This window comes from Callithrix jacchus, chromosome 9, assembly GCF_049354715.1.
Source record: "Callithrix jacchus isolate 240 chromosome 9, calJac240_pri, whole genome shotgun sequence".
In the NCBI taxonomy this organism is placed as follows: domain Eukaryota; kingdom Metazoa; phylum Chordata; class Mammalia; order Primates; family Cebidae; genus Callithrix; species Callithrix jacchus.
In genome coordinates this window covers 66867622-66885842 of record NC_133510.1, presented here as the reverse complement: position 1 = coordinate 66885842, position 18221 = coordinate 66867622, and the positions used below count along the sequence as shown (strand labels likewise).

Sequence of the window (18221 nt, the reverse complement as noted above, 5' to 3'; positions counted from 1 at the left end):
CTGTCTGGAACGGAAACTGATTTAGAGAGAGATACTCAATGGAATTCTCTACAGCTGGTGATAGTTACTTCTGCCTCCCGACCAAAAATATACACAGTATACTGTATATGTTTTTCCAAAACGAGTGTCCAAAAAGGGATTGGGAATGAACTGTGTCCACCAGTGAAATATCACATAGCTAACAAACATCCTGGGCCTATGCAAATCAAAAAATTCGTTTTAATGTTAAGTGGAAAAAGGAAACCTGAAAATCAAATAATCGGTATGACCAATAGATCCTAGGCACAGAAAAGAAGGCCTAGGACAAGACTGGGAGATATAGGATGAGCAGAGAATTTTTTTAACTGACTGAGGCTAAATACTTCAGAAAAGCATGTACAAAAAGGAAATACATCAAAGTGTTAACGGTAGTTGTTTTATGTAGCAGTGGAGTTTTAAATTTTTTCTCTCTCTATTTTTCAAAGATTAAAATAATGAGCATGTATAATTTTTACAACAGAAGCAATCAAGTCCCATAAGGCTTCAGATTCCTCTGCTGGGAGGTGAAGTGCCCCTTCTTTTAGAAACTGTGGTGTGTACATATAGGATGGAATCCTACTGAGCCATAAAAGGAATGAATTAACAACATTTGCAGCAACCTGGATGGGATTGGAGGCTATTATTCTACATGAAGTAACTCAGGAATGAAAAACCAAGCATCCTGTGTTCTTACTCATAAGTGGGAGCTAAGCTATGAGGATGCAAAGGCATGAGAATGACACAGTGGACTTTGAGGAACCGGGGGAAAAGAATGGGAAGGGGGCAGGGGATAAAGGACTACAAATCAGGTTCAGTGTATACTGCTTGGGTGATGGGCGCACCAAAATGTCACAAATCACCACTGAAGAATGTATTCGTGTAACCAAATACCACCTGTTCCTCAAAATCCTATGGAAATTAAAAAAAAATTCAACATTCAAGCAGGTCGAGAACATTGGGTCCTTCTTTTGGTCATTCTGTAATTATTTAGCCAACTGCCTGAGAGAATATTCTGGGCTCAGGCTTCTCTGTATACCTCTTATCCAGGCCAGAGAAATGCGGACTACTCTTGTCTTGGGCCCCTACTTCTCTTCTTTCTCCTGAGCCCGCACAACTGTTAAGTCACCTGTGAGATGACACATGTGCCTGGCAGGGCCCAACGACCTCTCTCGGTTGGTCTCCTTCTCTGGACCCAGGCGAGAAGCAGAGGTGTCTTCCCACGCTGCGATCCTGTACCTTCCCTGCTCAGCTGGGTCCTGCCAGGTGGTCCCACCCATTGTCTGAATACCCCTAACCCAGCCACTGGGAACAGAATCAGGCCAAGGAGAAACACAGAGTAGGGTATATGGTGGAAATTAAGTGAAATGCAAGATCCACAGCTGTGGCTTCCAATGCCAGCTCTACCATTTCCTGATTTTAAGACTGTGGACTTTTCAGCTTCAGCTTTGTTATCTGTTAAACAGAGTGATAATGACCCCTGACCTTGTACTGTTCAGAGGGATGGAAATAAATGTTAGCTTTTGCCACTGAAAGTTTACAAAGATAAATGTTTAAGTCCACATCTTTTCCCAGCAGCAGCATCAGCAACAGCACGTGGATCACGTATTGCCTGATTTATTATTTCCCAGCTGCGGTAAGTGCTTTACAAAGACAATGTCCTTTAATCCTGACAACAGCACTATGAGGCAGCCGCTGTGATTATCTTCATTTTTTTAGAACTGGAAACTAAGGTTTAAAAGATTAAGCGCTTTGCCCAAATGACGCAACTGGTTAAGAAGTAGAAACAGAATTTGAACCAAGACCAGCTGATTCAAGAGCTCAACACAGAAATTTGGAGTTGGATCCATAAATGCTGAGGAGACATGAATTGGGACCCCAGCTTGGGGGTAGTGAACTTTGAGCAGGTTTCAGGGGAGGAGAGGAAGCAAGGAGAGGGCAGTCTTAACAGAGATGAGATGGGAGCCTCACTAGCCTCACAGGAGAGATTTGAGAAAGAGAAGGTCTTAGTGGGAGTCACAGAAAACCAGAAGGGGAAGAGTGGGAACAGGGCAAGAGGACAGGCCAAGGTCAAAGAGATTAACTGTGACAAAAGTGACAGCAGGAGGGTGGGTGCCCAGGCCGAGACAGAACATAACTGTACAATCTCCACTATTCTTTTTCCTCCTCCTTTTCAGGCAAGTCTGGGATTCTAGCGAAAGACATCACCTTCTTAAAATTTTCTGATAATCTTTCTTGAACACCCTGTACCTGTTTGACCCCAGATCAACCTCTGTCAAGGTCATGAATTTAAGAAAATGTTCTTCTATCTCTTAGGAAATTTCCAGGCTAAATAGGCAAAGCAAGACCCTGCTATTAGGGGTCCCCAAGCCCTCTCTCTGCTCCCAGCCTTGCTGTGCATCCTGGAACGCTCTCCTGTGCACACTTCTGCCCCAGCTGTTTCAGTGGTCTGCTGGCTTCATTTTCCTCAGACCCTGAACAGAAACCTGCAGTAGCTTCTAATGCTCTGCCACGATGGCTACTTGGAAAAAATGAATCTTTGTAGTTATTATAAAAGAAATACATGCTTTGTGCAAAACCTCAAACAATAGGATACAGTATAAGGGCGCAGGGTAAAAGTTAATTCTCTTCATACCTTTTCACTCTCTCTTGTCTCAGGGGTACTGCCAGCCTGTAGATGCATTCGTGAATATTAGACAAAGACCTTCCTTCCTCCAGACAGATACAAACATCTTCAACAAAATGGCAATTGAATCTAGCAACATATAAAAAAGATAACATTTGGGAGGCCAAGGCAGGCAGATCACAAGGTCAAGAGATCGAGACCATCCTGGCCAACATGGTGAAACCCTGTTTCTACTAAAAATACAAAAATTAGCTGGGCATAGTAGTGCACATTTGTAGCCCCAGCTACTCGGAAGGCTGAGGCAGGAGAATTGCTTGAACCTGAGAGGTGGAGGGTGCAGTCAGCCAAGATCACACCACTGTACTCCAGCATGGTAACAGAGGGAGACTCTGTCTCAAAAAAAAAAAAAAAAAAAAGGATAATATAGTATGACCAAATGGAGTTGATTCCAGGAATACAAGATTAATTCAACACTCTAAAATTAATCAGTGTAGTTCACTGTATTAACAGAATGAAGGAGAAAAGTTATATGGTCATCGGAATGTTGAAAATATTTGAAAAATATCAGTGTTCACTTAAGATAAAACACCCAGTGAACTAGGAGTATAGGAAACTTCCCGAATTGCTCATCTAAACAAGCAAACCAATTTTAAAAACCATTTAATATCACAGACAATGGTGAAGAAAAATAAATGTTTCCCTCCAAGATTAGGGAAAAGGGAAGGATGGCAACTCTTGCTGATCCATTCAACATTGCACTGAAGATCCTAGCCAGAGCAACGAGGGGAGGAAAACAATAGCAAACAGTTGGGGAAAGAGAAGTCAAAATCATCTTCATTCACAGACAACATAATTATGTACATATAAAATCCTAAGGAATCTACAATATAACTAGTAAAAGTGACAAATGAATTTTGCATGCTCACAAGAAACAAGGCCAGTTTTTAAAATTGTGATTCTATATATGAGCAACAAACACATAGCAAATTAAAATTTTAAAATACCACTTACGATAGCATGAGAACATGAAATTCTTAGAGGTAAATTTAACAAAATATACATGGAAAACTGTAACACACTGATGAGAAAAGTTAAAGAAGCCCTAAAGCAATGGAGAGAGGTACTATTTATAGATTGAAAGACTCAAGATACTTAAAATGTCAATTCACCCCAAACTGACCTATAGATTCAACACCATTTCCATTAAAAGCCAGCAGTATTTCTTGATAAAAACTTACAAGCTGATACTAAAGTTTATATTCAAATTTAAAAATTGTATCCCAAATAATTTTTTAAAAGAAGAAAATCGGAGGAATTATACTACATTATTTCAAGACTTATTCAAGCTACCAAACCAATACAGTATGTTAGAAGTGTTTCACAGATACATTAACCAATCGACAGAATAAAGAATCCAAAAACAGACCCACATGTATATCTCCATTTGATATTTGACAAAGTTGCCAAGGTCGTTCCACAAGTAAACAATAGTCTTTGAACAGCTGGGGCCCAAACAACTGGATATTTACTTCAGGGAATAGAATGAACTTTGGCCCTCAGACCATACCTCAATGACCAGTTAAAATGGGGTACAGACAATGTAAACTCTAGAACTATAAAACTTATTCTAGAATAAAATTTGTATTATAGGAGGAAATGTTTGTGAACATTAGGTAAGCAAAGATTTCTTGGGACATAAAAAGTCCAAACTATAAATAAAATTTGATTGATTAGAATTGATCAACATTAGAAACTTCTGCTGCTTGTAAAATGCCATCAAGAAAATAACAAGAAAATCCACACACTAAGTGAAAATATTCACAATACATTCCTGAAAAATGACTGTTATCCAGAGTGTATAAAGAACTCGTACAACTAAATAATAATATTTCAAACCGCCAAATAAAAACCTTCACAAGATTTAAACAGACCTTTCCTAAAAGATGTACAAATGCCCAATAAACGCCAAAAAGGACACCATACATCACAAGTCATCAGAAAAACGCTATCGAAACTACAATGAGACAATATGCACGCCCTGTAGACTAAAACAGACTGGCCATACCCCGTGTTGGAGTGGAGGTAGAGCAACCCTAAGAAACCCTAGAACAGGCAAAATCAGTCAATGGTATCAACAAGGAGATGGAAAGTTGCCTAGGGGCATAGGGTAACTCATTGCAGTGGTGGAAATCCTCTATAAGGTATTGTGGTAGTGGTTATAAGGATGTATACATTTGTTTTAAAATATTAAGCTATACACTTAAAATGTAATACAATGCATTTTATCATTCATAAATTAATCCTTGTTAAAATTGACTTTAAAATAAACAGCATGCACGTTCAAATGTGATCTGTAGTAAATTTGAATTTACTGGAGTCCAACAATGTATTAAATTACCTCATCTTTCTGCACCTTGAACTACAGCTTCCCCTGCCATCTCTTTCAGTAGAAAGTAATCAGATATTTCAAGACTCATTAGTTACAAATATTGTTACCATTTGCATCCATTTATCTATGTAAATCAAGATTTTCTCAATATAGAACTCTATTGACTAATAAGATAACTTCAGATTTCCTACCTACACAATCACATCATAGATTAACAAATCAGTTTGATTTCTTTCTTCCTATCTGTATGATTTTATTTATTTTTCTTGCATTATTGCACTATTCAGGAATCTCAGTATGATGCTGAATAGGAGTAGTGACAGCAAATACTCTTGCTTGTTCCCAAGCAATGCTTATGGGGAAAGCATCGACTTTCACCATTAAGTATGTTAGCCTTGGGTTTTCAGAGATGCCCTTCATCAGGCTGAACAAGTTCCCTTCTACTCCTAGTTTGTTAGAGTTTGCTGTTTGTTTGTTTGTTTGTTTGTTTTTACCATGAAGGGTGTGGAGTTTTGCCCAGTGTTTTGTATCTGTTGATATAGTCATGTTTTTTCTTCTATAATATGTCAATAGGGTGAATACATTGATTCCTTGAATGTTGAGCAAGCTTTTTAATTCTGGGGTAAACCTCGTGTGGTCATGAGGTATTACCATTTTTGTGTATTTCTAGATTGAATTTGCTCATATCTGGCTAATAAATTTTTAATATATTTATCCATGAGGGATCTTCCATCTTTAGCATCTTCCTTTAAACTATCTTTGTCTGACCTTAGTATCCAGGTAATGCTGGCCTTATAAAACAAGATGGAAGGTGTTTCTTCTTCTATCTTCTGAAAGAGTTCATGCAGAATTGTTATTACTCCTTAATTAATCCCACATATCTGCCAGTGCCTGGATATGAAGTTATCACATCTGTGAGGCCTTCCCTGGACCCAAAATGCTGTCTATAACTTACAATAATAATAATAATGTAGCCTACGGTACTGCTGGCTTATGATGGCGCAGGTCCTGCAGGATAAGCATTTATCATTGATTTCAGTGTGTAACCCTCCCAGCAACCCTATGAGGGAGCTGTCGTCATTGCCTCTTTTTTTTTTTTTTTTTTTTTTGAGACAGAGTTTCGCTCTTGTTACCCAGGCTGGAGTGCAATGGCGTGATCTCGGCTCACCGCAACCTCCGCCTCCTGGGTTAAGGCAATTCTCCTGCCTCAGCCTCCTGAGTAGCTGGGATTACAGGCACGCACCACCATGCCCAGTTAATTTTTTGTATTTTTAGTAGAGACGGGTTTCACCATGTTGACCAGGATGGTCTCGATCTCTTGACCTCGTGATCCACGTGCCTCAGCCTCCCAAAGTGCTGGGATTACAGGCTTGAGCCACTGCGCCCGGCCGTCGTCGTTGCCTCTTTACAAATGGGTAAAGCAAGGCTCAGAGTCATTAAATAACTTGCCTAAGTTCACACATTCTTTTATCTGATCATCAGCTTTTCACTGAATGCCTACTAAATTCCAAGGTGCCAGCAACTGAGTCCATCCCAGAGCCTGCTGCCTGCCTTACCCTGTCCATCAGCGCTTTCCAGAACATGGCCCTTACATCATCAGCATCAGAATCACCTAAGAGATGGTTTAAAATGCAGATTTCTAGACTCTTCTCTAGTGGAAACTCAGAGAGGAGGAGGGGATGCTGGAAAAAGAATATGCATTTTTAGTTAGGGCCCCTTTAATGAATGTAATTCATACTACTACATTCTGCCTTACGTTAATAACTATTTGCAAATTTCTCATTCATCTCCTACTAGATCATACATCCCTGACAGGACGCACTGTCTTATAAGTCTTGCTACACCCACGTAGCCACATGTACAACCTTGCTCACAGCCATTGTCCAGTGGGCATTGACTGAACTAGAATGGAAATCACTTCGAGCTTCACATGCTCACACCTATTCACATAGGGTCTCTCTAGATCTTCTGACAGTGTCCCAAATCCCCTATTAGTCTGAAAGGCTTTAGGAGTAAGCAGTGGCCGACCCACTAGCACAGACAGGATTCTTTTCATCAGAGCTGGAAAGATCTGTAGAAACAATCTTGGCCACTGAAAGTCCTTACAGTGAGGCAGAAATGGAGCCTGGAGAGGAGAGATGATTTGCCCAATGTCATGCCACGGTTCCCACAAACATGAGGATCAGCACAGGCATGTCCGCTCGCCCAGGGCACTCCTTCCCCGCTTCACAGCAAGAAAAGGAGGCATGAGTGTTCCATTTAGGTGGGCTTCCTGGAGGAGGTGAGCTGTCCCAGGAATTTCATTTGGGTAGACAGCAAAGAAAGAGTTTGGTGAGGAAGAGAAAAAAAGGTTTATTTGAATTCATTCTAAAGCTCACAGGCAGAGAAAGGGAGGGAACCACGCGAGGGAGAGTGTCCCAAATATTCTGCAACATCATCAGAATGTAAATGTTTAGGTCAGTTCCCTATGGAAATTGAGCTCGTAAAACCCTTCTGCCTGTGCCTGTCTCCTCTTTGAAGCCCAGGACCTGACAAGTCAATTACCAAATCTGGCAAAAGAGCAGTAGAGGGCCCTGTGGGCTGGTGTGGCCCTGCTGCTGGGCTACTCTATGACACTTCGGAGGGAAAGGAGAGTCCCTCTCCAGAGCTAGCCCCTCTCTCCAATACCTGCTTAGAGCTTGGTTTCTGTCATGCCTGAAGCCTGGATCCCTCTGAGTTAATGTACAAGACTAATTTAATATTGGAATCCAGCAAGAAAGTAGCATGTATCTGATCTAGCGGGTAAAAAACAGCTGTGTCTCAAATTGGGAAGGGATGAGGAAGTGGGAATGATAGAAGGAGCTGGAGGCTCAGACCACTGAAAGTCTCAAGAATTAAGGCCAGGCACAGTGGCTCAGGCCTGTGATCCCAGCACTTTGGGAGGCTGAGGTGGGCAGTTCACTTGAGGTCGAGAATTTGAGACCAGCCTGGGCAACATGATGAAACCCAGTCTCTATCAAAATACAAAAATTAGTCAAGTTTGGTGGTGCAGTCTGTAATCCCAGCTACTTGGGAGGCTGAGGCAGGAAAATCCTCGAGCCAGGAGGTAGAGGTTGCAGTGAGCTGAGATCACGCCACTGCACTCCAGCCTGGGCAACAGAGTGAGACTTCATCTCAAAAAAAAGAAGAATTAAGGCCCCTCCAGGAATAAAAGCTGGCACTTTACCTGCCTCACCTCTTTTCCCTCAGAAAGTTATTAGAATAGATCGCCATTCCCAAAGCCTTTTAAAAAATGAATGAATTGGGAGGGGGAGACCTGGTTTCTGTGTCCACCCTGGGCCTCACCTGTTCCCTCACCTAAGTGAAAAGTTCAAATACACTGATCGTCAAAACTCCTATCCAGCCTCAAATGTCTGGGACACAAGACCTTGTTAAAGGTTGTGTTCATGTCTATGCGATGTACATACCCAAAAACAGCCAGCTCCCCATGCCGCTTCTTCCCAGCCTGCACCCTCTCTCCACAGATCTCTTCCCATGACCAAGGCCCGGATAGTTCTCAAGACCCTTCTCTGAGCAGCAGATTGCTCTAGAATGCTGCTCAGATCGCTCTAGAAGGCTCAGCATGGCATCTCGCCACCTTGTCACCTGCAGCCTTCAGAGCTGTTCCTGCAGTGCCCTCATACCTGGGTCCTGGCTGGTCTGGAGGCAGGTGAACACATGTGTTCTCTATTATAGCCATCCCTGCAACCTCTGGGAACAGGAAGACAGTCACAGACTCAACTAAGGACTCTCCAAGGTTATAAAGCTGGGATGGAGTGGGAGAAAAGAGGACCCTCCAAAAACTGTCTCTGAGTGGCTTTAAGCCACAGCTGCTGTAATGTAACACCACATGCATAAAGCTAAGCTGACCCAGCCTAAACCACCAACTCCCATTTGAGCAACTCTGACCTGTCTAATACCAACCCCGAGCATGCCCGATCCCACCTACCCAACCATCCCTGAACTCCCTGGAAGCCTCAGTCAGGTGACAAGGCCTTTCTGGGGGAAGGGGCTGAAGGAATCTTCACACCTACAGGAGAAGGCCACCCTGATGGCATCCATGGGACAGGCCCCGGGGGCTGCGGTGAGGGAGGAGAGAAGGGCTTCGTTGCTGAGTGTGATGGGATGCCTCTGACAGGAGTGGGTGTTCTGTGAAAATAGAAGTGGCTGTTTTAGAGGCCACTTTATAGTCCCCCAGACACATCCCAGGTGTCCTCCAGGCTTGCTCAGAGTCACCGCAGGGACAGAGGCCAGGACCTACATCAGGCTGACGCAAGTCTGTGTTGGAAGCTTGGAGGTTGGAAATTCACCCTGATGGGGTCAGGGGCTCGACTGGTTCGCCCTCAGGAGAAGTAGTCTCAGACCAAAGCCCTTGTCAGAAAAGGGGGAGGGCAGTCTGTGGGAAATGCTCAGGAAGAATGAGTTTTTCTAGAAAAGAGACTCTTCCACAAATCCCCCTGTCCACCTTCCAGCAATGCCACAGCCCCCAAATCTGGTAAATACTTTCTAAGAACCTTACACCCATCCCCGGACTCCAGGGTCACCCCACCCCCATCTGTCCAGAGACTGGCACCTGGGCTTCCCTCAGGGAGGCATGCTCCTCACCCAGAAGCCGCTCCTTCATCACGTCCAAACCTCCCTTTTCTGTGGCTGCCCACTTCCACCAAGGTTTGACATCATCCAGACAGCACATGATATGAATTGCAAATGAAGTTTATTAGGAAGACCCCCAGATCACAGCACTTCCGAAAGCAGGGTGGACAAGAGGAGCTATATACACAGAAACACATTTCCCCCGGCACTGCCAGGTGCAGAGATGAAATCCCTGGGTGGGCCTGGGTCCTCCACAGAATACTCATCTGGAAAGTGGGCAATGTAAAGAGGCATGGGGGTGGGGCGGGAATTCGGCATGGCTAGAAGCGCAGACCTAGACACCACAGAGTCTCCCCCAGGACACAGTGATGTCACTAGTTCTAACTGGTTTGGAGAGAATATCTTTCAAAATGTGTATGTGGACATTCTTTTACCCAAAATGCCATCAGAGATAAATGACAAAATTCAACCTACTTCCAGTTAGAGGTACAGAGACAGGCTTCTGCATTCTGGAGTGCGAGAGTCTGGCATGGGAGAATCAGTGGCGGGGGCAGGGAGCTCATCTTTATCTAAAAGAGAAGCTTACACTGGAACCGAAACCTTCACCGGAGCTACCCTTTACAGAGCTAGAACCTCCCCCTCCAGAGCCATATCCTCCTCCAGAGCTTGAGCCTCCTCTAGAGCCGCCTCCAGAGCTGTGTTGTCCACCTCCAGAGCCATGTTTTCCGCCTCCAGAGCCATATCCTCCTCCAGAGCCGCCTCCAGATCCGTATCTTCCTCCAGAACCACCGCCAGAGCTGTATCCTCCTCCAGAGACAGAGCCTCCGCCACCGCCACCTCTGGAGCCAGACCCTCGGCCTCCAGAGCCATAACTGCTGCTTCCAGAGCTATATCCTCCTCCAGAACTGGACCCTCTACCTCCAGAACCTCCAAAGCCAGCCTTGGATGCCACATTTGATGAAATGGTGCTGCTTGTCACAGCTGCAGAGAGAGGTGTTGTTACCACAGAGATTCTGACTGCCTCTCCCTGCCCCTACCCCACACAACACCCCTTGGAACAGGACCACACCCCACTACTCACACACAGTCACGCTGCTGCTGAGGTCTGTAGACATCCTGTTAGAGAGAGAAGCAACAAGCTGTGCTGGAACACTCAGGTTCTTTACGCATGCTGTTTTACAACTTCCACCTCTAAAAGCAGCCACCAGGGCTCACAGACCCCACTTTCTTCTGTGCTGCCAGGTCACACCGTGACAACACACCCCCCTCCACTTATGCACAACCTTGCAACTCAATCCATCTTGATTTTTTGCTCTGATAAAAAATGAACAGTTGCATGGTTGATCCAAGGTAACTGAAAAGCAAATTCACTTCCGACTTCGAAACCCATTTTTGTATTTAAGTCCATCTTGTAGAGTCTGTTATTCAGAATCCATGCCACACCAGAAATTTTACAAGTAGCCTGCTGTGAGCATTCCATTTGGAAAGAACTGTGACTCGGCAGAGCCTCCCCATTCCTCTCTTCTTCCCCACCCTCTTCAGCTTCAACTGAAAACGTTCCCACTTCCTCTTACAAGCTGGACATAGAAGGCATCACATCTAGACCGGGATAGAGAAACCTGAAGAAAGCCACTCCCTCTTTGTCATGCTGGCTTGCTGACGGCCTGGGGGTAGCTTTTCCCCTTCCAATTGCTTCAGCCAGATTAAGTCACCCAAGATGCTGATAATACAGATAAAGGTCTCAGACTACAGAGGAAGCAAAGGTTCCCTCTTTGAATGCTAACAAATGGTTTCGTTTGTCACTCCAGACACCTGCAAAGAACTGGGGCTGGTGCCTGCTCCGGTCAGCACATCCCCATCTGTGAACACACTCCAATACATCACCTCCCCTGCTGCGGGTCACACGCTGGAGGGCACAGAGGCCACTCATTCTGTGGACCTAGAGACCATTGTTTCAGACTGTCTAGGATTAACTGGTTTTCCCATGATTTTGTTTTCACTTTCAGAAAAGACCAGGATGTTTAACTTACGGCTTAGCTTAATTTAATGTGTCTTAGCATCATTTCATACCGATAAATGTACAACTCTCCACTCAAGCTTTGTGTCCTGAGTTTCTGCTTGGAGAACACAGAGAATGTCAGCTCTCAGTCATCAGAAGGCCCTGCCCCATCCTCTGATTTCCCCGTCTTTGTCTCTAGCCCTGGTTCTAGGAGAAAGGAGAGGACAGCCCAGGGTCCCTTCTCTCTTCCCAGTGCCCTCACCTGCACTCCTCGCCCTCCAGCAGCTTGCGGTAGGTGGCGATCTCCACGTCCAGGGCCAGCTTTACGTTCATCAGCTCCTGGTAGTCACGCAGCAGGCGGGCCAGGTCCTCCTTGGCCTGCTGCAGGGCCTCCTCCAGGTCATTCAGCTTGTTCCTGGCGTCCTTGAGGGCATGCTCCCCTCGCTGCTCAGCATCTGCGATGGAATCTTGCACATTCTTACACTGTGAGAGAAGGGCAGAGAGTAGATTCTGCCTGATGGAGGGGGATAGGGAGCAGAGGCATTTGAAATGTGGGAAGCCAGAACCACTGGCCCGGGAAGTGTTAGGTCCCCTCTGGAGTTTATGCAAGTCACAAACAACTCGGCAGGTGCTAAGGCTTGCTGCTGTCTCTGGTGCATCTTCTTCCCATGTCACCTTTGAGGACATGCTTTGGCTTTCCCTATAACACCCCTTGATCCTCACACAGGGCCAGAATCATGATCCCATCTTACAGATGGAAATGAAAACATTCAAAATGGTCTGCTTGGCAAAGCTTCTGCTGCTGATGGAATCACTCTCTGCCTCTGCCTTTTCTATTCCAAAGCTAACATCCAGCCCCAAGCCAGCTGCCCCCGACATTCACTGCCCCTCTATGAAGCCAGTCGGCTGGTGCTTAGGGCCCATGCTGAGCACAAAAAGGAAGCTCCATGCAATCCACAGCAAATCAATCAAACTAACGTCTGCTCTATTTGTTATGACTTCCTTTTATTCATATAAACAAGTGAGCAAAATTCTACCCCTTCGCTAATCCTTACTTTGGAATGTCTCTTAGAGCACTCTAAGAATTGTTATAATAAGCCTTAAATTATGTTAAGCTGGGGACATTGGGATTGATACATGCTAAAGTACAACATCTCAATGTCTCTCATGTCTCACATGCACACTCACACACAACCACACTCTCACGCACACCCAGAGACAACCTACCGCCCCTCCCTGGACAGGGCCAGGCCTCACCTGCTTCTTCACATGTGCAATCTCCCCCTGCAGCCTCTGGATCACGCGGTTCAGCTCGCTGATCTCCATCTTGATCTCTTTCAGGCTGTCTCCATGTTTCCCGGCAGTCACCTGGAGCTCCTCATACTGACATGGGTAGAGAAGGACAGTTTGCAAGGAAGTTCCAGACTGGCTCACATTCCAGAGTGACTGGAGTGAAGGAGAGCTGGTTACTGGTCCAGGGAGGGTCAACCCAGCAAAATGTCATGGCTGCATTCATGAGAGGTAGGGACCATCTCACATTCCCAAAAGGACTTGGTCGCATTCTCAACATCCTTTCTTGGGAATGGTGCCCAACTTCCATTAGACAAAAAAAAAAAAACCAATAATCTCTCCAGGTGGGGGTGCAACCCAGCTCATGGCAGGCAGCCTGTGGCTATTCCTGCATTCCCTGTACTTGCCTTGCTGTGGTACAAGGCCTCAGCTTCATCCTTGCTCCTCTGAGCGATCTCCTCATACTGGGCCTTGACCTCAGCAATGATGCTGTCCAGGTCCAGGTTGCGGCTGTTGTCCATGGAGAGGATGACGTTGGTGTCAGTGATAGTCTGGTGCACCTGGGACATCTCCTATAATACACAGGAAGGTCTGGTCATGACATCCGGCCACAGCCACAGGCAGAGGAGGCCTCTGTCTCCCAGCATCAGGGAAATGCAGACCCTCAGACTAAGGATCCACTAGGGGGGAAGAAAATCATGTAACCATCTACTCCTGGGCCTTTCTCAAGGTCATCCTGAGAATTTGGGGGAGAGGCGCCGTATTTCTGAGCCTCCTAGTTAACAACCTTCATCATTTATGCCAGTTGTGATAAGTGTCCCCAGACAGAAGCCGGTCCATGGCAAAAGCCTTAAACGGTACTTCCTGTTTCAGAAATCATTCATGTGCCCTTGGGTCAGGGAAGGGGATAGGAGACAAATGCATTTTGACCTCTGAAGTGCAGTGGGCACAGGAAGGAACACCCGACTTGTCTCTTCCCCAGGGGAGCTGGACATTTGGGGAATGGGGGGAGGGGGGACTGTCCTGGTATTTCCTGAACCTTTCTTCCTGTAACATCAGAGGAGACAATTCCTCACCCACAAAACCTAGCCTATGAAAGCCCCCCGGTGGCCTGGAATGATGGCAGGTTGAAGTCAGCTGGTCCATAAACCCCATTCCCGCCACTTTTTCACCAAGTGGAAAAGACTCTCCTTCTGCGAGAAGGGTGGGAAGTAAGGGTCTGTCCCAGAGCAGCTTCCTTACCGCATCATAGAGAACTTTCAGGAACTCAATATCCTGGTTCAGCAGGTCCACCTTGGACTGCAGCTCCACCTTTATCATGTAGGCATTGTCCACGTCCTGCAAGAAAAGTCAGGACCTCTGGTGAAACCCACACCCCGCTACCTTGCACGGTTCCCTGTACAGGGCTCTTCCTCGCTCTGCCACTCCACTCTACTCAGTCCCTGCTGGTTCCTCTCCAACATCTCAGGCTCCCCCAGGCAAGCTCGGTCCCCATGGGACTTCTTTGGTCGTGCAGTTCACCATACATCTCTGCCAGGGACTCCATGCCCATGTTCACTGCTCACCCACCTCAGGACCATCAGAGCTCCCATGTGACCGAGCTTTACCAACCAGCCCCCCACTCCCGCTTGAGACATGGTGTGTTCCTCCAATGGGATCCAGTGTTCTCTGTGGGCTTCCTCCACTCTCTCATCCTGTCTGTCCATCTCACCTCTCCGGAATTTCCCCAGAATACACACCAAAGCCCCTGCAGAACCCAGGAGGAGAACCCATGCTTCTGGCCTGCGAGCTCAAACCTTTGTCATCACAACCAACAGTAACTTTAAGCAGGCATTCTAAGGGAAGTCCCATTCCTTCCTCAGCTCTTTAGAAGGGGAGTATAAAGAGATTTTTGTGCTTGTATTTATCATGACCCAATAGAGGCTTTAAGCGGGTTACTACTGGGAAGCGCTCTACCAAAAACGCAGAGCAGCTTTGAAAACTGTATCCAGAAGCTTGACCTACAGAGACACTTTTGCTTGTAAGAGAATGGGCCCTGGTTGCTTTCAGCCCCTTTCTCTGGTTGCTGCTTTCGCACTCACAGTTGTTTTCCAACCTGTCTGCTTAGACACACTGGGGCTGTGAAGCGCTCCTATCCCCACCCCCAGTCAAGACATTCTCTTGCTCACCTTTTTAAGTGTCACAAAATCATTCTCAGCAGCTGTGCGCTTGTTGATTTCATCCTCATACCTATTGGGACCCAGATGATACAGCGGTTAGATTAGTTCTCATTTATTTTTTTCTTTTCCTTTTCATACTGGATTCACCCAAAATGCCCCATTCTCTGGGAATATTACACTCTTAAATTTAGACATTTAAAATTTAGACATTCAATTTAGATGTTTAAAAATGTCTAAATTGAAACTATGATTTCCAAACTAAAGGTAGATTTCTATAAACTGACTCTCAAACATACAAAAAACGAAAATGATCTCTAAAGCCTCACTGTCTTCCTCACTAATAATCAACCAAGATACATACATCCCTTTCCCCGTTATCACCACAAATACAACTGGGAGATGACTGGCTTTCCGGGGGATGATCAAATGGCTCAGCGCAATGTTTATCTCCACTCAGCATTTACTCTGCCACCTACTTCTTCTTATAATCCTCCACAAGATCCTGCATGTTGTTCAGCTCTGAATTCTGTGATGTTCTTTCCGCAGTGAGCCCATCTAGGTATCTCTTGAGGTTGTCGATGTATGCCTGGAAGATGGGCTCCAGATTGATGGAGCGGGTGCCAACATTCATTTGTTGTAGCAGCTCCCATTTGGTCTGTAACACCTGGTTCTGCTGCTCCAAGAACCGCACCTGCCGTGACCAGAAGGAGAGCACATGAGCCCTGGATCATCCTTCACAACAGCAAGCCATGCTGGCCAGGGGCAGCTCAAGACCTCAAGAAGTCTCTGAGGCTGAATGCGGAGTCATGCTGGGCAGAGCCTCTGAGCTCCCTGCCTTCACCCCTGGAAAGTCCCACAGGCTCCTAATGCTACATCCGGCTCTCGCCATGAAGATGAGTCTCTTGGCTGCTTCCCTGCTCACCGTTTTGTTTGCAGCCGCTCCCAAGACTCCAGGTCACTTCCCTCCCCCATCTGGTTGAATTTCCAGCAAAGATCCCATAAATTTTGGGGAAAACCAAAAGCAGGCATCTGCTGGCACTGCTCCCAAGAGCTGAGTATGAGAGTCCTGGAGGGCCGGGCTCCTCAGCCTGATTTAAGAGTGTTGTAAATATTTCAAGGCAGATAAACCAACACAGGTTCATCTGCCTTCAAATAGGAGAAAACCCAGTAACACTCCAAAGTGACACCAATAAAGACTTTATAGATCACAAAACTGAGAATGCTTCACTTGAAGGCAGGATTTTCACACATTCCCAATCAGATATTTCAGGTTCAGCTTCCCAGAATTTAATAATCACTGCTAAGGAAGGAAGCACTACCTTCCTTAGATGTCTGCCCAGTCCCTTCCAAAACCTGCTGTCCCATGGCCTGTCCCAAGGATCAGTTCCATAATTGCCTATATCCACTTTTTACGGTTTTCAGAATTTTCCATAAATATTATTTATCTGGACAATAAACCCAAAGGGACAAATGCTTCCTAACTACAGGGTGCCATGGGAGATACAGCCCACAAAGCTGGCGTCTTCCCCATCCGGAAACTGCAAATAACCCAGGCAACTGCGGTGCACCACTGGCTCCTAAGAAATACGAATCTGTGTCATTTTCTTTTCAGTTGGTGCTGGAAGTGAGGTGGTCTGAGCATCAGTGGGAGCCCTCTCCTCCGGACTCACCTTGTCGATGAAGGAGGCAAATTTGTTGTTGAGAGTTTTGATCTGCTCCCGCTCTTGGGCCTTCCTTTGCTGGATATCTGGGTCAATTTTCAAGTCGAGAGGCTGCAGGAGGCTCTGGTTGATAGAGACTTCGTGGATGCCGCCACCAGGGTATCCTCCAGGCCCGAAGCCACCAGGACCGCCAAAACCTCCAACACCTCCAGGGCCCCCAAAACCTCCAAAGCGGCCTCCACCAAAGCCGCCTCCTCCGAAACCACCGCCTCCAAAGCCGCTGCCGCCTCCAAAGCCGCTGCCGCCTCCAAAACCACCTCCTCTGCCACCAAATCCACCACCGACGCCAAAGCCTCCACCTCCTCCAGCCACACTAATGGAGATGCTCTTGCTCCCTCCAAGGCCAACAAGACTCCGGCTGCCAAAGCCGCCTCCACCGAAGCCCCCGCCGCCACCACCATGGCGGCTCAAGCAGGAGAAGCTGGAAGTTGATTTCCGGCTTCCACGAGACACCACAGCTGAGCCGCTGCTGAAGCCCCGGAATCCTCCTCCACCTCCTCCTCTTCCTCGAGATTTGCACGTTATCTGACAACTCATGATGGCTTTGTCCAGGGAGGAAAATCGCAGGCTCTTGAGAAGAGTCAAGGCTGGAGACTCAACTCTGCTATTGGGAGGCTTTCAGGGTCCCCTTATATACCTGACAGCTAGGTGTTGGTGTACTTGGGTGTGGACCCACTTATACATGGGTTTGGTCTGCCTGGGAGCTATTCCTGGTGAGTGATTATCAAGCTAATAGCCATTAAAAATCTACTAATCAGCTCCATCCTAGAACTTGCTTTGATTGCAAACTTCTGTTTATCTGGGCATCTGTCACGCAATTTGATTTTTGTAAAATCATCAAAAGAGGAGATCAGGATTTGGGTTTCTCAATCTGGTAAAGGACCTTCCTTCTGCAGAATGCTGCTCCCTGTTCTGGACCTACCCAAGGGAGGTTGGCTGCCACCCATGCCTGTGCAGGCTCACCACCTCAGTTCAACAGTGAAAGGGATGACGGGTTTAGTGACTGCAGGAGCCCCTCAGTGCCAGCCTTACAGTTCTCCTTGATTTCCCCACTTCCCCAGAAAGAGTTCCAACAAGTGTAGGAGAGACTGCAAAGGTCTTAAATGACCTTAAATGCTTATTGGAAACCCTCTTACAGAAAGAAATTAGCCTAGGATACTGCAAAAGAATTGTCGTTTCCCAAAATATCTTGGCTCTTTTCTTCCCATGCCACACCAGAAATACACAGTAACTCGGCACTGAATAAAGATTTTTTTATAACCATCAACTGTCCCTTGGCTACATGAACATCCAGAGGATGAGGGATATAAGAAAAGTTTCTCTGTTTCTAGATTTCTGTGGTGCAGGACACCCAATGAAAGTTTGCAAACAAAGATCCAAGTGTATATTGATTCAGTCAGTCAGTTATCAT

At 46.1% G+C, this 18221-nt stretch overlaps 1 protein-coding gene across 1 annotated transcript; it reads right to left on the bottom strand.

The window, feature by feature from the left end:
• Positions 1–9745: 9745 nt before the first annotated feature.
• On the bottom strand, positions 9746–17416 carry KRT2 (keratin 2). The gene is made up of 9 exons (XM_002752508.5): positions 16760–17416; positions 15566–15780; positions 15099–15159; positions 14173–14268; positions 13338–13502; positions 12898–13023; positions 11903–12123; positions 10723–10757; positions 9746–10622 (listed from the first exon to the last, which is right to left on the bottom strand). The coding sequence occupies exons 1-9, from the start codon at positions 17345–17347 to the stop codon at positions 10207–10209; spliced, it is 1923 nt and encodes a 640-aa protein (XP_002752554.1). The 5' UTR covers positions 17348–17416; the 3' UTR covers positions 9746–10206.
• Positions 17417–18221: the final 805 nt, after the last annotated feature.